General features: G+C 50.7%; 1 protein-coding gene across 4 annotated transcripts in view; it reads right to left on the bottom strand.

Moving 5' to 3' along the window:
- Esrrb (estrogen related receptor beta) overlaps positions 1-19,842 on the bottom strand; it is a 162,240-nt gene that overhangs the window by 38,275 nt on the left and 104,123 nt on the right. For all 4 annotated transcript variants that reach the window (XM_048799058.1, XM_048799059.1, XM_015494225.2 and 1 more), the window contains 2 exons: positions 15,923-16,332; positions 994-1,110 (listed from right to left, as the gene is read on the bottom strand). In XM_048799058.1, the coding sequence (XP_048655015.1) occupies positions 994-1,110; positions 15,923-16,332 (527 nt within the window). The remainder of the gene's footprint in view (positions 1-993; positions 1,111-15,922; positions 16,333-19,842) is intronic.

The raw sequence follows: 19,842 nt of genomic DNA, 5'->3' as shown, positions 1-19,842 counted from the left end.
AGCAGCTGTCCACACAATGAGCCACATGTCATCCTGTTTTCTAGGAGCCACAATTAAGGAGGGTAAAGAGAAGTGCTGAGAGCCACTGAGCATGGTGGCTCACACCTGTGACCCAGCTACTCCGGAGGCTGAGGCAGGAGGATGGCAAGTTCTAGGCCAGACAGGGCAACTTAGCAAGACCCTGTCTTAAAACAGAATGAAAAAGGGCTGGGGATGTATCGGTGTAGGGTGCCTTCCCTAGCACCTGTAAGGCCCTGGGTTCAATCCCCACCCCCCCACACACACACACAGGAGGAGGGGGAGGAGGAGGAGAAGCAGCAGCACATGACATTAATTCCAAAAGTGTTTTATTTAACCCAATGTAGCAAAGTATTATCATTTCTACATGCAATCAATTTTTTAAAATAACCACTACCACTTTTTATACTGCTTTTTATTATCCTAAGTCTTTGTGGCTTGTGGCTGCTGAACTAGAAGAAGGAGGTAACAGGAGAGAAGGCGAGGTAGGAGAGAGGGACTGGGCCAGGGGAAAGTGTTCACCACGTGAGAGCCGTGTCTGTCCACCGGCTGCAATGCAAGGCCCTTCGTTGTCACCAGGGAAGGGTCTCAATGTCCACCTGCAAGCCCTAGAGAGTGCTAGGGTCATCAACCTCACGAGCCTGCGAGGGTGGAGAGGGGGCCTGCCTGAAAGTGCGGCCTGCCCAGAGTGCCAAGACAACTGTCCAGGGCCCAAAGTGGGGTCAGATGTCCCAGAAGGATCCTTAGTGGAGAGCTTCCAACTCCTGCCTCCCGCCCTCAGCCTCGCCAGCAGGAGGAGAGCTTCGCGGGCTGTGGGCTGGAGGCTGGCTGGCAGGGCGCGGGCAACACCAGCACCTGGGTGGGCCTCAAGCCAGGAGGCAGGACTGCCTGGCAGGACCCGTGTGCCTCTGCGCTGCCTGGGAAGACCTAGAGCTAGCGGGTGAGCCCAGGCCCTTGGTTGTCCAGACCTCTTACCTTCCTTCAGCATCCCCACTTTGAGGCATTTCATGAAGCGGCAGGCCTGGCAGGACTTGCGCCTCCGTTTCGTGATCTCGCACTCATTGGTGGCTGGGCAGCTGTACTCGATGTTCCCTGCAACCAGACACAGAGAGGGTTGCCAGGCGTCTGCTGTGAGTTTTACAAACTGAGGGCAGCGTGACTACACAGGGCATAGTAAGGTCCGAACCTGCTGGCAGAAGGCTGGGCATTAACTGGTAGAGCTACAGCTCGCCCCCCTCCCCAGGGTCCCACAGAGCGGGGCTCCTCACAGTAGGTGCTCTGAGTTGCATTCAGAACGCTTCCAACTCTCTTCCAAGCAGAAAGTCACTCTCCAGATTGTGGGTCCAGGACATCCAAACTCACTGGGCTGGCATTTGATCCCAGGAAGAGGAAGACCCCTGTGCTGACCAAGGCATCAGTACTGTCCACCATCGGCAGCTCCTCCCACCTCCAGCCAGGGCCCCTGACTGGGAAAAGTCTGCTGGACACACCGAGCACACTGGTGTCGGGCCTGGATTCTGCCTCCCACTGGGCAGATCCAGGTCACCCAGCCTTGCTGGCCTTAAGGAAATCTCCTTCCTCTCACAGGAGTCCCCATGCTGTGCCAGCTCCTAACAGAGGGATCAAGCCAGACTTTTCATGAACAGTTGCTATAAGAAATCATGAAGCACTAGTCAGCGTGAGGTGATCACTTAACAAGCACCTTCCTCGTAGCAGAGGGACTTTTGATTAATTTCCGGGTTGCTCCTTCAATGAAGCCTACCCCATGGCTACCATGACCCTGACCCCATGTTCCCGGGAAGCTGAGCCCTAGGAAGGGGAGGGCTCACTGCCAATTCATAGCAGTACTTGGAAGTGCCCTGCCACCCAGAAGGCGGGCAACAAGTGCTGGAGGAATGACCTGCCAGACCCTGACTCACAGCAATTTCATAAAGAAGGCACTAATTAATACTCCCCGCATTTTACATATCAGCAGCCTGAGTTTTACAAACTGAGGTCAGCGTGACTACACAGGGCATAGTAAGGTCCAAACCTTCTAATGCCCCTGTTTCTTCTCAGCCTCTTCTAGGGAGAGGGCGTAGAGCCTAGTCAAGAGAGGCCACGGCTGCCTTCCTAACACAGGGCATGGCGTCCACCCTGCAGACCTTACTGACAACACATATTTGACAAATGTGCGCCGTGTTCCTGGAACATGCCTGGTGTGGGAGGGAAAGGCCATGGGGGTACCAAGTCTTTCCATCCAGCCCCTCCAGACACCACTACCGGAAAGAGCAGGGGGAATTTGGAGGCCTGCCTGTCCTCTGAGGCCATCTGCTTAGGAGCCTAGGGAAATTGGAAGGGCCACCAGCCGCAAGGATAGGCCTCTGTTGCTAACCCAGGTGGTCTAGTGGCCAGGAGGCAAGGAGGATGTCCTCAGCATCTCCATGTGGGACACAGAAACCACTTGCTGCCAGGTGTGGTGGCACAGGTCTGTAATCCCAGTGACTTAAGAGAAGGATCAAAAGTTCAAGGTCAGCCTGGATAACTTATCTCAAATTAAAAACAAATAGAAAGGACCAGGGATGTGGCCAGTGGCAGGGGAGAAACCACTTGCTACTGGATTTTCTGGAGCAAGCACGAGTCACATGCCCCAACTGACAAAGTGCTTCTCAGAGGTCACACTGGTGGCCCCGGTTACAACAGGCCCTCTGATTGCATGGCGTGGCCACCACAGCTCAGGGACTATCCTCACCCATTTCTACTGAGAGGGAGGCTGACTTCCCAGAAGCACCTTAGAGATCCCCAGGGAGAGCTATTCTATCTCTCTTCCTCAAGTCCAGCAGGGACGGCTTTCCCCCTGTCCCTCTCCCTCTCCTGCAGGAAGGGGGCTAGAGGTCATCTTCTCTGCTGGAGGGTGGGGGATAAGAAGGGGAAGGGGTAAAGAGTCTGGGCCCCTCACCCTCTTTTATCCCACCCTAACCTTGCTCGTGTGGCTTCTTGGGAAGTGATTTTAACATACACTGATGCATGGTGACCCTAAGAGAAGCAGAAAGGAGGAAATGCACACCAAGTCTCCATCTTGCCTTAGAAGTCCCATCTCTCTCTATCTCCGGCCTCCATTGGAGGCTTCCTCCAGTGGAGTCTCTCCACTCGCCCTGCTCTGCATACTTATCAGTCACTCTACATAATTATCAGTTCCTGGAACTCTGATCTCAGAGGCTTCCAGGCTTTTGCTCCTGCAGCTGAGAACTAGTTCATAGATACCCTGCCCCTGGGCCTGACATCTCTCCAGGTTCCCCCCAGGGAGGTGCTGCCTCTCTCACCAGCTGCCCACTGATGTCCCCACTGCCTGTGTTCTGTCTCCTCCACTCAAACCAGCTCCCCTTTGCAGTCCAAGTACTGCCCCCCGCCAGTAGTTGTTCGATACCTGCTAAGCACAGATAACCTGCTGCAGTGCGACTCCAGATGTATTGAGTCCTTCTCGCCCTGACAACCCCGAGGGTAAACCTATTTTTCTCCACCTCCCAGATGAGGAGGGTGAGGGAGAGCAGGCTGAGGGAATGCTGGACTGGGAACCCAAGTGGACAGAGGCATGACCTCCCAGAAATGGTGACTCCATTGCCTTGGGACGCACCTGTACACGGTCACTCTCCCCATGCCCTGCGCCCAAGCTGCACAGAAGCCTGCCATCCCTCGAGGAAGTGGGACCACAGGCTGATGCTCAGATCAGGGGTCAAGAACATGTGTAGCCAGCCCTCCCACAGCACAAGGACTGAGCATGAACGTCCAGCCTCCAGCGGTGTCCCGACCCTTTAGGGACATATGTATAGGAGTCAGTTCTAATTTTACTTATTTATTTTTGTTCCTTTCAATTTGTTTTATGGCCCCAGCGGCTGGCTGCCAGCAAAACCAGGCCGGTGGCCTTGCCTTGTAATTTCTCTAAGTGCCTTCTTGATAAAGCAATGAGATTAATTCACCAGAATTCCTGTGGTCTCCAGGAGAGAGTAGGAGAGCTCAGGAACAGGAAGGGAACACACACACACACACACACAAAACACACACACACACCCCTGAGGTATGACAAGTTTGGAGGTGGGTCTCACAGGGCAGAGACATAGCCAAGGCCAGCACAACTTCAAGGTTCTAACCTGAGAGTGTATCCAGGACAGACAAGTGCAGATTCCACGTCAGGCAGGTCACCTAACTTCTCTGAGCCTCAGTTTTATCCTCCATTAGTGGGCCCATTCCCATCTCATACATTTGCATAGATTCAGAAAGCCCATCAAGGGCTTTACAGAGTATACAGCCGGGCAAGCAAGCCACCAAGATGACCATGTTCACACAACCAGGCAGATCTAGCAGGGCAGATACAGCCAGGGGACCCTGGGGCAAGCCTTCTCTGCGGGTCAGATCCAATCCTGACATTTCAAATCTGGCTCCCACAGCTAGACCTCGGAGTTGATGCTACTGTCTGGGAGAGACAGAGAGGCACTCCCAGAACCTGACCTGGACTTCCACGTGACCCCAAGGCAGTGGGTGGCCCTGCCACCAACTCTTTGATCCCAGGCTGCCCTAAGAAGGGAATCCCAGGGGCATCCCCACCAGCTGTCCTTGAACCGCCCGGCTCAGGGGTGGGGGCTGCTGAGCTTAGTTGAGCTGTTCAGGACTTGTGGGCTCAGGGCTTCAGCTGACTTCAGAGCCTCAAGGCCGCCATGTTGAAGGGCTGCGTGACAGGACTGGGCTGGTGGCCACTTGGCTCCACTCCCTTGTTTGTCTCACTCCTGGAGGACAGAGGCCATCCCTTTCCTTCTGTGAGGGCCTGGTGTCCGATGACCTCATCCAAGTCACTGGCTCCCGCCAGTGTCTTCGGCAGGTCGAACGCCTGTGCTGGGCCTCCCACTCCATCTCCGCCTGCATGCTGGGAGCGTCCACTTGGGGTCCCGTGGTCTCCCCACACTCACACAGCCCACCTCGGCCCACCTGCTCCTCTTACTCTATTCCGTGTCGTGCCATCAAAGAGACACCCAGCCGCCCCATCACCCGAGTCAGAAACTGAGATGGCATCCCGGGTTCTTCCTCTCTGCTCCTAAAATCTTTTCATCCTATTTCCATGACAGTCTCCCTCTTTCCCCTGAGACTACCATAGCACAGTGGTCTCCAACATCTCCCCCTCCCTTTCTGATCCATCCCAACCCTGACCTTGGAGATCACTAAGAACCTCCCTGGCCAAACCCCCTGGTTCTTCCAGGCACACTGAGCACAGGTCCACATGCCTCCCCCAAAGCCCCCTGAAGGGCAGGGCAGGAGCGAGGGCTGTCTCAGAAGAATGAAGGAGGCAGAAACCCAATCAGCTAAGAGGGGTCCCAGATGCTCCCATTCCACGTGGCCCCCAAACATCCCTCCAGCCTGCATGAGAGGAAGCTCTGAAGAACATGAGCAAAGCCCCCTCCCGGCACACCCCACAACCCAAAGGTAAGAATTTAAGGGATTCTTCTCGGGAGGACCTAATAGCATCAGAGAGAGACCAGCTGACTCAGATAAGCAAATGGAATGAATGCCCTTCCATATCTGTCTGAGCGCCTGCCCCACTGCGCATGCTCACCACACACACACACACACACACACACACACACACACACCAGTGTATGTACAATTGGCAAGAAACCTGAATAAGTTTGATAGATTGTGTCAATGTCAGTTTTCCGGTCATGTTAGATGTTACTGTGGGGAAATGGGGTGAAGGGTACACAGGATCTCACTATATTACTTCTTAGAACTGCTTATGAATGTATAATTACCCCCCCAACAAAAAGAAAATAATAAAAAATAATTTACAAGAACTACCTACAGTATATGACACAGATTTTTGTCATAAAATTTTAGTAACAGGAGACAAAGAAGATTTTTAAAACTTCCAGGGAGAATCAAATCAAAGAATCAAGAATAACTTGTATTTTGGGGTTCTGGGGACAAACTCGGGGATGCACTACTGCTAAGCTACATCTTCAGTCCTTTTTATTTTCTATTTTAAGACAGGGTCTCACTAAGTTGCTGAAGCTGGCCTTGAACTTGCGATTCTTCTGCCTTAACCTCCCAAGTAGCCTGCGCCACCAAACCCAACAAGTATCAAGAATAAGATTGGCCACCTTGTCTAAAACTACACCTATTCACCCTGCGGTTTCCCCGGCATCTGCAACAGCGTCTACTCAATCTAGAGCCTTGCAAGGGCTAGGCAAGCGCTCCTCACTGAGCGACATCTCCATCCCTTTATTTCACTTTTGTTTTTGAAACAGGGTCTCTCTAAGCTGCAGGGTGGCCTCAGACTTGTCATCCTCCTTCCTCAGACTCCGGAGTCACTGGGATTACAGGCAGGTACTACTGCGCCCAGCTTCAATTTTTTTGGTACTGAAGATTGAACGCAGGGGTGCTTAACCTCTGAGCCACATCCCTAGCCCTTTTTATTTTTTATTTTGAGGCAGGATCTGGCTAAGTTACTTAGGGCCTTGCTAAGTTGCAGAGGTCAGCTTTGAACTTGCAATCCCCCCCTCAGCCTCCCGAGCTGCTGGGATTACAGGTGTGCACCACTGCGCCCAGCCAACATGTATTTTTTAAATGAATGAATCATGCACCACACCAGGAGCTAGAAGGCAAAGCAGAAAGTGTCCAAATTCTAAGCGAAATAAACCAGAAAAGATGAAGATAAAGGGTCCAGAAAATAAGGTATCCAACCAGGAGGAAAGAGTCAAGGACACAAGAAGGAACTGACAACAGGCAAAGAGATTCAGCCAAAATTGAGACAAAACCTGCTGTGACAATGGGAAGATTGTGTGTGTGTGTGTGTGCGTGTGTGTGTCTGGATGGGTTGTGTAACGGAGGCCAACTCTTCATCTTCCATAACAGTAAATCATGAAATGTCAAAACTGCCAAGGATGAGAACAGAGAGGGCCAGGAGCCCTTATACTCCATTATAAAATTTATATTCCTATTATACTCTAAACTAGGTACACACACCATTTTGGTAAAACAATTTAAGATACGATGTAAGAATTTAATATGTTGCTTTAAGAAATACCCCAAGGGCTGGGGATGTGATGTGGCTCAAGCGGTAGCGTGCTCGCCTGGCACGCCTGCGGCCCGGGTTCAATCCTCAGCACCACTTACAAACAAAGATGTTGTGTCCGCTGAAAACTAAGAAATAAATATTAAAAAATTCTCATTCTCTCTCTCTCTCTCAAAAAAAAAAAAAAAAAAAAAAAAAAACCCNAGATCAGCCTCAGCAACTTAGTGAATCCAAGTCTCAAAATATAAAATAAAAAGGGCCTGGGATTGTAGCTCAGTAATATAAATGGATAGAATGCTCTGGGTTCAATCTCTGATAACAGAATAAAAAGAAGGGAAAGAAGAATGTGGGGGAGAGACAGAAGAAAAAAAATGTTAAGATATTGCTAAAATTTCTCATTGACTTTTCTGAATCATTTTTGATCAAAGTAATAATTTTCATCTTTTTCCTCAGAATTTCCCTCTCTGCTAGAAAGGGAGTTGATGACACTGTATTTCTTAAAAAAGCATCCATTGTCTCAGTGTCCCTCCAAGCCCTGACCCCTACTCTGTGAGGCCCAGACCTACATTTCTTTCTTTCTTTTTTTTTTTTTGGTACCAGGGATTGAACTCAGGGGCACTCAACCACTGAGCCCCATCCCCAGCCCTATTTTGTATTTTATTTAGAGACAGGGGCTCACTGAGCTGCTTAGGGCCTCATCATAGCTGAGGCTGGCTTTGAACTGGGGATCCTCCTGTCTCAGCCTCCCAAGCCGCTGGGATCATAGGCATGCGCCATCAACCCACCCAAACCTAATGAGCTCCCAGGTGAGAACAATTTCAGGTCTGGGGGCCACACTTTGAGCCCCACTACCTTAGATGATCTCATAAGACCCCAATCCCCCCTCAGTTTCAATTCCTGGGCTCTAGGTTCTAATCTCCATCTCTTCAGGGTCTGTGACCCCACCAAACCCAAAGTCCAAAGCCACCTTCGTTACCTCAGACCCCTCCCATAATTGAAAGTTCTACGCTTATTTTTCCCTAATGACACTGTCATCTTCTCCCTCATGGCCTAAGTTAGGAATCTAAGAGTCCTTTCCTCAGTCTCCATGAGCCAGTTGCTGTACTTTTAATACCAAATTGACTTTTGGGAGATTTTAAGCCTTCTGCCGACGTCCTGCTTTGCCTGCTTTTACTGGATTGTCACAATCACCTCCTGACCGGTCTCCCCGCCCCCCAGGCCCTCCTGTTACCAGACCCTCCTTCCTATCTTGGACAGAATTATATTGCTAAAAGGGGATCTGATTAATTTCCTGCTAAAAAACCTTCCATGGCGTCCTGCAGTCAAGCATAAATAACAAAACAATTACTATTTATTTCACGGTTATCGTATGCCAAGCACCGAGTTCAACTTTACGAGCACGTCTCATTCAGTTTTTGTAATCATGCTCCAGGGGCAGAAACTATTTATTAGCCCCATTTTACTAACAAGGAAATGAAGATTCTGAAAAGCAGTCTCTTACCCAGGGATACATAAGTCAGAAGGTGCCGAGCTGAGGTTCTCAGTCAGATTCAACAGCCCTTCTCTGGACTCTGTGTCACCTGAGCCCCAGACTAACCAAACTCTGACCTGCACCCTGCTGCAGTTTCCAAAAGAGGGTTGTAGCCACTCCTCTGTAGTTCCCCCAGGACCCTGAAGATAGCTGTGCTCTGTGGGTTTGACTCCTTCTCTACAGAAGAAGAAACTGAGGCCAGACATTAAAGTCCCTGCCCAAGGTTAGCTGGGTTGGGACCCGCACCTGTTCCTGGCTCCCACCCACTCCTGGGCTTTGTCTCCGAACCACTCTCGTGTCCTCAGGGATTCAACAGCTTCCTTCTCCAGGACACAAGGCCTGGACATGATCCAAAGCAGAACTACCCATCAATCACACCCCTGCCTCTCTCCCTGGGGAATTCCTGCCAAGCCTGCATCTGGGCCCCAGGTGAGCAGAGGAAGCCCTGTGCCAGGGTCCCTTCTCACTTGCTCCTCTTTAAGTCAAGGCCCAGGAGTTACTAGAAGGATCTCCCAGTGTCCTGCAAAGTTGACCATCTCTTCAAACTCAGGGATGGGTCAGACTGGCTTTATTCTCAGTGTAGTCCAGCTCTCTCCATGCCCTGATTCACCTTCTCCTACCCCCCCCCCCACCCATTGTGTGGTGCTGGGAATTGGATCCAGGGCTTTGAGCATGCGTAGCACCTCTCTACCTCGAGGTTTACGCCCAGCCCCTCCCCCTTACAGAAAAAGGTGGTGATGGGGGGTCTTGCTGTATTGCCCAGGCTGGTCTCAAACCCCTTGAGTTCCAATGACCCTCCTGCCTCAGCCTTCCAAGTAGCTGGGACTGCAATGAGGCCACCACACCTATCATCATGGCCCTGGGCCAACCTCTCCAGCCCCTTCTCCTTCCATGTTGCCTCCACTCCCTCTGCTCCTACTGGCCCTCCTAGTGGTCCCCAAGTCCTTGCTATTCCCTCCAGCTGGAACGCTGGCCCCAACATCCTTGCATGGGCTTCAACTTTGAAAGCTACCTGTTCCCGGGGTGTGTGTGTGTGTATGTCTCTCTCTCTCCCTGTTCTCCCTCCCTCCCAGCACCTGGCTCAGTCTGCTCCTATGTTCCTTATTGATCATCTGCTTTCCCCTGGGATGCAAGCCCACCAGGACAGGGCTCGTCACTCTGTCCCTAGCTCTCAGATCAGTGCTCTGGTGCTCAACAAATATTCACCAAACATCCGGCAACTGCTTCATAAGCCCAAATGCACGACAGGGTTCCCCCCCAATACTGTCCCGTGGAAAAGAGGAACTTGCTTAAGATTTGATAAGGTCTCATACTAGAAGTGCCATTATGTTAGTCACTATTTATTGAACAGCCAACTGTGGACATATTGCCCTAAGACTGCAATTAATGCGTGTCACCTACATAAATCAATATCAATGGGAGCAAATATATGTATATAAACACAAACTTAGTCATTCCCAGGAATGTGACCTTATGATAACAAAGGTTGTGCATCAAAACCCAATATTTCTCTGTTGGAAAAATCATGATTGCAAATCAACACAAATTTTAAAAAAAGAATTGCCCTAATGATCCAGGTATGCACTTACATCTTAAAAACGTGTAGGCCAGATGTGGTGGCTCACACCACTAACTAACCCCAGTGACTCAGAAGGCTGAAGCAGTAGGATCATAAGTTCCAGGCCACCCTCAGCAATCTAGTGAGACCCTGTCTCAAAATAAATAATAAAAAGGACAGGGGAGGCAGGACAGTGGAAGAGTACCCTCGGGCTCTCTAATCAGTATTCCAAAAAAATAAATGAAAAGAAATTAAATAATAGCATGCTCAGGGAAGACAGCAGGCACACAACCACTAAATCTCAATAACTGAGATGGCAGTGAAGCCATGGTGTCCTGCAAGTCCAGTGTTCAGTGGATCTGTGGAAAGCGGGCAAACACACTTTTGTCGTCAAAACTCCACATGAAAAATTTGAGAAACCTTGCTTCACAAAATGTGTGGAGGAAAAAAGCTTTCTAACATAATATGTTTTACACATGATTTAAAATATGCAAGTAAAACTAAAATTAGTACATTGTTATAATGTTGACATCATCCAGATTCCTACAAGTGTACATATGTAAAGTGGCCAAAGTCCTTTGGTTTGTCCCATTGAGGAAATGGGGGACCACTTTGTTTGGACACTTGAGAACATTCTGTGTGCCAGGACTGTGAGAGAACATGGGGTCAGTGAAAAGCAAGGTCAGTCTCACACTGTCCCTTCAGAGCCTCCTGTCTTGACGAATCAGACCAGCAATGGCAGTGACCACATGGGGAGATCGGGGCTGATGGGACAGGTGAAGATCCACAGAAGCATCCGGAATGGGCACCAGTCACATGAAAGGTAGAAAGGAGTCAAAGAAGGCTTCCTGAGAAGTAGGAACTAGGAGGACAGCCGTGAGGATTCATTCATGGGTGTTAAGAACTGGAGCTGGGAGGTAGGTGAGGGCAGAAGCCTCTGGATTTCAGAGGCAGCTGAAGCTGTGGGTACGGTAGTGTACACCTATAATCCCAAAGGAGGCTGAGGCAGGAGGATCCTGAATTCAAAGCCAGCCTCAACAACGGTGAGGCGCTAAGCAACTCAGCAAGACCCTGTCTCTAAATAAAATACAAAATAGGGCTGGGGATGTGGCTTAGCGTTCAAGTGCCCCCGAGTTCAATCCAAGGTACCCCCCCCAAATATACTGGGCACAAAAAGTGGGTCAAGGACTAAGAGGTGGGGAAATAGAGATTGCAAATCAGAGAATGAGGGGAGTGTTCTGAAGACTGAATTGAGCTGGGCACATGCATCTACTTCCAGTGACTGAGGCAGGAGGATCACAGGTCGGAGGCCAGCTGGGGGAACTTATCCAGACCCTGTCTCAAAATACAAAATAAAAAGGGTGTGGGATGTAGCTGGTGGCAGAGCACTGCTGGCATCAACCCCCAATACAAAAAAAAAAAGAAGACTGGAGACACTAGAGGTATTTAAATGCTAATGGAAGGAAGGAAGAGACCAGAAAGTGAGAAGGGAAGTCAGAGGAGAGGAGCTGGGGGTGTGAGGGTCTCTGGGAAGAGGGAGAGGAGGCATCTCTTCTACTACCACATGTGGCAGGTGTGACCATAGAATCAGCGAGTGGAAAATGGCAGATATGGGAAGAGTGGGGAGCCCAAGTGAGGGCTTCTCGTTTCTCAGTAAACAGGAGCAGAATCACTGCTCTGAGTTAGAGATGGGGTAACAATGTCCAGGCTGGAAAGGGCCCTGAGGCTGCTCCCCAGGCCACCCCACTACTTGGGTCCTCCTTTCCAGGGTGCAGAAGACCTACAGGGAGGGGATCACAATCAGAAAGATAACCGCATCAGGCTGTAGGTGGCCTCCATTTCCCCAGGTGTGGTGCCTTTGACTAAATCTGTCTTTTATCTGCTTCCAGGGCTGGCCAGTCCTCAAGGATGGGCACGTTCCTTTAGCCAAACCAGTAAATTCAGTCAGACTCTCCTCTGAGGTCTCCCCTTTGCCTGGAGCTATTCCGTTCCTTCAGGAAGGAGCCTTTGTCTATCTCTGAGCTCATCTGCTCTCCCTGAGTGGGCCAGGGCCCCAGGACTGACCACAAACTCCACTTCCCAGCTCGGACCCGGGCAAAGTTGGTATAAGCACTACACACGCACCACTAGGGGTTGACAGTAAGCCCCAGAGAGCTAGGGGTCTGGAGCTGGAGTTCAGAGGGGTGCAAACCATTTCCGGAAAAGACAGTAAATATTTTAGGCCTGACAACTCGGGTTGCGACTACAGGGTTCTTATCTAAGATCAAAGCAGCCACAGATGATATGTAAAAGAACAGGTGGGGCTGTGTTCCTGCCCTCCTAGATTTGCAAAAACTGGTGGCTAGCCGCAGGCTGTGATTTACCTTTCCCCTACATCCCCTCCCTCCCTGTCCCAGCGTGCTTGGAGCTGCCACCTAGCTCAGAACACCCAACACTCAGTACTGGAAGAGGACTGGCAACCTAAGGCAGTTTCTCCCTTCAGTCTTTCCTGGCGCCCTTGCTTCTGCAAAACTTCTTCCCACACTGGCACAAGCATTGGATGGAGCTGACCGAAATGATGTAAGGAGAAGGCAGACGGGAGCCAGTTAGAATGGCTTCCAGAACCTTCCAAGAATTAACATACTTGTGAAAAAGGATCATTAGAGGACTAAAGCCCTCCACCCAAGTGACTGAAATTTTAAAAAAAAAAAAAAAAAAAAAAAGGCCTTGGGCTTGGGGTGTAGCCTAGCAGGTGAAAACTTGCCTAGCCTGGGAGGGGGAGAGGGCAACTCGCAGCAGCCCTCTCCACACACAAAATTTAAATGGCGTAAATGTCCCTTAATCAGGTGGGCTTAGGAGTCTACGCGGGGCCTGCAGACTCAAGGGCACTCAGCACTGCATTCTGGCTATTTGGGGACAGGAGCCATGTCCCTGACTCTCCTGTCTCCGCACCTTAGATGGAACAGGTATTCAATAAATGCCCCCTGAGTCTCTGTGGTTGCACAGTACAGACCATCATTCTCTTCTTTATACTTGTATTTTTTCAAAAAATTTCTATAATTTATATTATGTCTAGGAACAACAAAATTCAAAACACTTTTAGAACAAAACTGAAGAGTTAATGAAATAACAGATCATCTGTCCGCCTTAGAGTTGACTCCTCCCTACTCTGGGCAGGAACCTCCTTCCAGCTGAGTGTGGAATCTCCCAGTGAGAAGGGAAGGGACCAGGCGGTTCATGTTTGCAGGATCACTGCTGTTTGTCTTTTGACTTCTAGGAAGAGATAGTTATCCTATTCGTGGTAGCAGATAATTAAGATTATTTACAAATCGTTCACGTGGACTTCCGGCTGGCAGAGAACATAGTCAGCCACTGGGCCTCTGGAGAGGGTGCCATAGGGGTTCTGGGTTCTACACCACCAGCTTCTGCTGGAAAATTTGATCCAGAATACTCCAGCCCCGTTTAAGAATGACATAGAAAGAAAAAAACACGATTGCCTCTTACAGAGCAGTGCTCCCAAATCTGATCTCAAAGAGTTGAAAATAATAACAATCTCACCAAGACCACTTCCCAATTTAGGAAGAAAAATGCTATTTCCATAACTTTTTAAATTGGTGTCAAATATCCACTGAATCATACAAGATCATCAGCCAGGAGGCTCTCACTCATGGCTAAGGCAGGAGACACACAACACATTTCAAATATGGAGACCCCAGGCGTTCCTCCACGTGCAGGGGGTATAAAGCTGGCCCATGACTAGCCTAGCCAGTGTGATCCCCAGCACCACCTAAAATTTTAAAAAATAAGTTTATGTAGATTGCAACATAGAAAGACCTGTCTCAAAATAATATTCAAAAAGGGCTGAGGATATAGCTCAGTGGTAAAGTGCCCCTGGGTTCAATTCTCAGTACAGCAAAATAATAATAATTGTAAACCTTTACTTAGCACTTCCTAGATGCCAGGCAATATTTTAAGTGCTTCATATATACTAACTTGCTCATCTATCACTACAGGTCCATGTGAGGTAGGAATGGTTAGAGAAGAAATGGAAGCACACAGAGACTCTGAGGCAGCACACCCAAGGTTCAGCTACAAGGTAATGGGTGCAAAGGGCTGACCCAGGGGCCCAGGTGACTGGCCCATGCCTCATCATCATCTAGTACACAGACCTGAAAACAAGTTCAACCCTAATGCCTTCAACTGGCCGAACAAACTGTCACCTGAAGAAACCGTAACAAATATTTATTAAATGATATAAACAGAATCCTCCCAGAGAAGCTCAGCCTGCTTCTGCTAAAAGAGAAATTGGGGGAAGAAGGTAGGCGACAGAGGGCCTTGGACAAAGGATCAGGGACAGGACAGAGGTCTCTGGGTTTCTCTATCTGATTTGCAGTTGAGTGTCCGGTAGGAGGGCACCAGGACCTCTCAAGTACCTAGGGGAGCACGGATTGTTGTCTATGCTGTCCCAGCACCTACAACAATGTCTGGAACTTAGTGGGTACTCCATAGAAAATTTGGCTGAAAAAACGGAAGTAAGTGCTCTGACCCAGCCCTGCTGCAGTAAGACTCACAGCAGGCTCTGGGTGCCATGAACTTGATATCAGCCCTGTGAAGGTGTACCCACCAATACCCCTAACTGACTGTACAGAAGGACCCACGAGGGCTCTGGCACACTTTATCAGACTGCTTCACTCCAGTACCCATAGAAAGAGCCACACACACCCCCTGCCATTGGAGCATGATTCAGCTAATATGCAAATGAATGGGGGAAAAAAGCTTAAAGATAGGCCAAACTAGGGATCCCAACATGGTAAGCATCTGTCCCATTGCAGACACGTCTGCATTCTTCACAATGAGAAAACATTCATAGCTTACTTGTGCAATTAAAAGATGAAAACAGAGATGGGAGTTTAGTTTGTGGTAAAGTGCTTGCCTCCAGTGCCTGAGGCCCTGGTTTGATCCCCAGCACCACAGGGGGAAAAAAAAGAAGTTAAAGCAAGCTGGTGTGGTGGCCCATGCCTGCAATTTCAGCAACTCAGAAAACTGAGGTGGAGGATCCCATGTTCAAGGGCAGTCTGGGCATCTTAACCCAGGTCCCATGCCAAAATAAAATAAAAAGGGTTGGGATGTAGTTTAGTGGTAGAACAGTTGCCTACCATGTAAGAGGCCTCCAGAACAGGTCAAACAAAACAAAAGATTAAAAATAAGACAACAAACAAACAAACAAAAGATTAAAAATAAGAGAAGGATGCTTTATATATACTCCACTAAGTTTGAAAAGGCAGGGCAAGATGATAGGTTTTATGACTTAAAAATATTCTTTTTTTTCCCCCTTAGACAGGGTCTCCCTAAATTGCTGAGGCTGCCTTGAACTTGGGATCCTCCTGCCTCAGACTCCTGAGTTGCTGGGATTGTAGGCGTGCACCACCACGACTGGCTTTGTTACACACACAAACACACACACCTGTAGGTTGAACCCAGGGCTTCCCTCGTGCTAGGCAAGCGCTCTACCACGGGGCTACAACTTCTTTGGCTGGGGGCACACGGTTGGGTGTTCCCCACACCAGGTGAGAGGCACACATCTTTAGGTATTTGTGTGAACTTTCTTTGGGGCTTCTGAGTCCTTGTCCAGAATTCAGAGGCAAGAGGCCCTGAGCCATAGGAATGAAGCCCTTCAGAAGCTCTGCATCCAGGTGCCAGAGGTGGAAGGGCCCGGCTCTCCAGGGGGCCAGGGCACCCTCACCAGCACCTTGCACCCAACACCCTGCACCCTAGCCCTGCGCAGCCCGCCACACACCTTGGATGGTTCTCTTGAAGAAAGCCTTGCAGGCCTCGCAAGAGGCCACGCCGTAGTGGTAGCCAGAGGCAATGTCCCCGCACACGAGGCACAGGCGCTTGGGGATGGCGTTGAGCATGTACTCGCACTTGATGGCCGAGTCCTCCATGATGCCACTGGCACAGTCCTCGTAGCTCTTGCGACACGGGGTGCCTCCCAGGCCCGCACCTGCGAACATGGGAGGCGAGTCCAGACCGTTGGCGTGGGTGCCCAGGGCCAGGCCAAAGCCACCGCTAGCGTCCGACGAGCCGCTGGGGCTGTGGTGGCTGAGGGCATCAATGCCCGAGGACGGGCTGGACGGCTCTGTCTTGATGAAGGAGCCACAGCTGGAGCCCAGGTGCCGGTCGTCTGCGGACATCCTGTTCAGCAGCCTGTGGACACACAGCAGAGTCAGTGCCAGGAGGTGCGAGGGCGGGGCGGGGCGGGGCGGGGCGCGGCCGGGGCGGGGCCGGGCGGGGCTGGACGACCAGCCCTTGGGGATGCTGGTGGCCTTGAGGGCCCGGAGGTACAGTCCTGAGCAAGTTTCTACCCTTATCACCTCTGCAGCCTTCTGAGTCCTCAAGGAAACTGTTTAGATCAATGAGCTTCAGATCAGGAATCCCCGCGCTTTGCAATAACTGTTCAGCCTAAATATCTTTCCAACCTACCTGCCTAACAACAGGTGGCGGCTACAAGGTAACTGCCCCCGGGTGCCAAGCCCCGGATCGGGCACTCTAAGTACAATGGCCTGATAACCCATTCCACCGTGTCCTTCATCTATGATGGCAGCCCCACCAGTGCACGAGTAAGCACGAACTTGACGCTTCCTACAGTACCTTACTGCCACCAAGGCCAAGTCTTCTGACCAGGGCAAGAGGGGCACCAGCTAGACCGATTGCCCTCTGGGCTTTGCTTTAGTCCAGACTTGGTAATGGAGGGCGTCTGGAAGGCAGCCCCCTGACCCCTCCCTGTTTCCCTTCCTAACCCTTAGGGAGGACATCTCCTACCTAGCCTATGGATCCCCCAAGAAACTGCCTCCATCAGAGAGCGTGAGGGAGCCTTCCAGAACCCGCTGCCCCTCCTCCAATTGTGTCTTTTGTTCTCAAAATCGTGGCCTCCAGTGATTCTCCTAGCTGGGACAAGGGACAATCACCACCATGCCCAGCCCCCAACTGTTTCTTAACCTTGAGTTTCTTTGTTTTGTTTTGCTGTGCTGGGAATTGATCTCAGGGCCTTGCACAGGCTAAGGTAAGTGCTCTGCTACTGAGCTACCTCCCCAGTCTTGAACATGGACTTTCTTAGCCTCTAAGCCACCCTGCTCCACCAGGAAAACATGGCAGGGTCACTGCAGGACAGTAGATGGTTTTCCTAACCCAAAGCCCTTGGGTTTCAAGCCATGCTGGGTGGGGAAGAAGGCCCGCAAGGGTGTGACCCTCCCACATCCCAGCTGGGGACCTTCCTTCTATGCGTGTGGACAAGAAAAGCCGTGGGGCTGGGCTCACACACAGAAGGGAGATTGGTGTTCAAGGGAACCAAGCTGCCAACCATATTCTAGGACAGATATCAGGAGGCCTGGCCTTGTCCCGACCACGTGATCTTGACACTCCGTGAGCCTCCTCTGTGGAGGGAGAGCGGAGGCCAGTGCTTTTGCCTGAGGGACAGGTGAAGGGAAGGCTGGGAAGATGGCTGACAGCTCTGGGTGGAACCACCGCCACCCAGTTGAAGGAAAGAGGACCCCTGGACGGGTGGGAGGGAGGCTCTCAGTGCTGGAGGGCCCAGGGGAGTGGCCAGGGTCCGACCTCCAGAACCTCTCAGAGGTAGTGGTAACTTGTTTGCCAGCCCCCTTTGCCCAGCAGCCCATCACGGAAAAAACTGGTCACTCCCTAGAGAAGTGTTGCCTAGTCACCCCCAAAACCAACCCCACATCCCAGGCCCTAGCTACACACCAAGACCACAAATATGTCTGTGGACCTTCTGACAGAGGGCCCTCCATTGTCTCTGGTCCACCGATGAGTTCTTGGTCAACACAGCCTCTGAGGGGTTTCCCCATCTGCATTTGCAGATGTTCAGAGAGAGAACTCTGGCTCCATACAGGTGGTTTGTTTTGTTTTGTTTTATGCTTTTGGGGTTTCACTTGTTTGTTTTGTTCTGTTTTGGTACTGGAAATTAAAACCAGGATACTCTACCACTAAGCCACACTCCAGCCCCCCCCCCCACCCTTTTTTTTTTTTGAGAAGGGTCTCACTATGTTGCTGAGGCTGAGAATTTGTGACCCTCCTGCCTCACCCTCCTGAGTGGATGGGATGGCAGGCATGTGCCATTGTGCCCAGACTACCCCACACAGCTCTAATCAGAAGCTGAGAGGTGCAGATCCCAAGACAAAAGACCCACCTAAGGCTCCTGCTCTCAAGTTCACAATCCCCTGGAATGTAGTCTGTGAAGACAGAGGCTCTGGGTCTCTTCTGTTCCAAATGGAATGTTCCTGAGTCCTAGGAGACCCCCTGCCCCTGCAGCTCCCCAGTCTCCCCTGAATTAGTAGAAGTTCCCCTGGTTGAGAGTCTCCTTGGGGCCTTTTTACATATCTCTGGCCAGTGTCCTGTCATCTCCCTGGACAATGCCACCTACTACCCCCTCCAACCATCAGTGGCGCGTCCCCAGGAAATGCCATCAGCCTGGCAGGAAAATCTGCCTGCACAGACAGGGATGGCACCTGTGGGCTCCCTTCCAGATGCCTTCCTCAGGGCACGTGAAGGACAGCTGACCACACACTCTTGAACTTTTAATCCCTTTCTTCTCTCCTGATAGCTGCTTTAGGCTCTCCTCTTCACAGGAGAATCCCAGTTCTACTGCTGGGCCAGAGCTTCTGGACCCTGCCACCTATCTAGCAGACCCCAGAGGAAGGGCACTCAGGAAATGCACTCGACCTAAACAGTCACTATGGTAGTTATTGTAGTACATGCCCCCTGACTTAGATTTGTCCCTGGAACCAGATATGGTGGCACACACCTATAACCACAGTGACTTGGGAGGCTGAGGCAGGAGGTTCCAAGTTTGAGGCAAATCTCAGCAACTTCATGAGGTCCTAAGCCACTTAGTGAGCCCCTGTCCCAAATTTTTTTAAAAAAAATTAAAAAGGCTAGGAATGCAGTGGCAAAGCATCCCCGTGCTAAGCCACTCAGTGAGACCCTGACTCTAAATAAAATACAAAATAGGGCTGGGAATGAGGCTCAGTAGTCAAGTGCCCCTGGGTTCAATGCCCAGTTCTGGGGGAAAAACAACTGTCTCTGGAGGTACAGGAGGCATTTGTCCTGAGAGAAGCACAGCAGGCATGTGAAGCCTCTCCCAGACAGGGGAGGACAGTTTTTTTCCCACGTGCCTTCCCAACCTCATGGCTCAACCAAGCAGGGACACCCAGGAGGGCTGACGGCTGTGTTCCTAAACCTTGCTTTCTCCTCCTCCTTTGTGCGTTTAAGTTTGCAAGCGCATGCGTGCACATGTGCGCATGTGCACATGAGTGCGCACGCAGGGGTTGCCAGAAATTGAATCCCGGGCCTCACGCGTGCTGGGCAATTGCTCTATCACTAAGCTATACTCCTAGCCCTTCGTTTATTTGTTGATTGGTTTGTTTTGGTACCAGGAATTGAAACCAGAGATGCTTAGCCACATCTCTAGCCTTTTTTTTTTTTTGAACTGGGGATTGAACTCAGGGGCACAAGACCACGGAGCCACATCCCCAGCCCTACTTTGTATTTTATTTAGAGACAGGGTCTCATTTTTGCTGAGGCTGGCTTTGAATTTGCAATCCGCCTGCCTCAGCCTCCTGAGCCACTGGGATTTTGGGGTATGCACCACCGTGCCCAGCTTAAATTTTATCTCGAGACAGGGTCTTGCTAAATTGCCCA

Source organism: Marmota marmota, unplaced genomic scaffold (genome assembly GCF_001458135.2).
Source record: "Marmota marmota marmota unplaced genomic scaffold, marMar, whole genome shotgun sequence".
NCBI classification, from domain to species: Eukaryota; Metazoa; Chordata; class Mammalia; order Rodentia; family Sciuridae; genus Marmota; species Marmota marmota.
The sequence above is the reverse complement of the archived record's forward strand: the minus strand, read 5'-3'. Positions and strand labels throughout refer to the sequence as shown.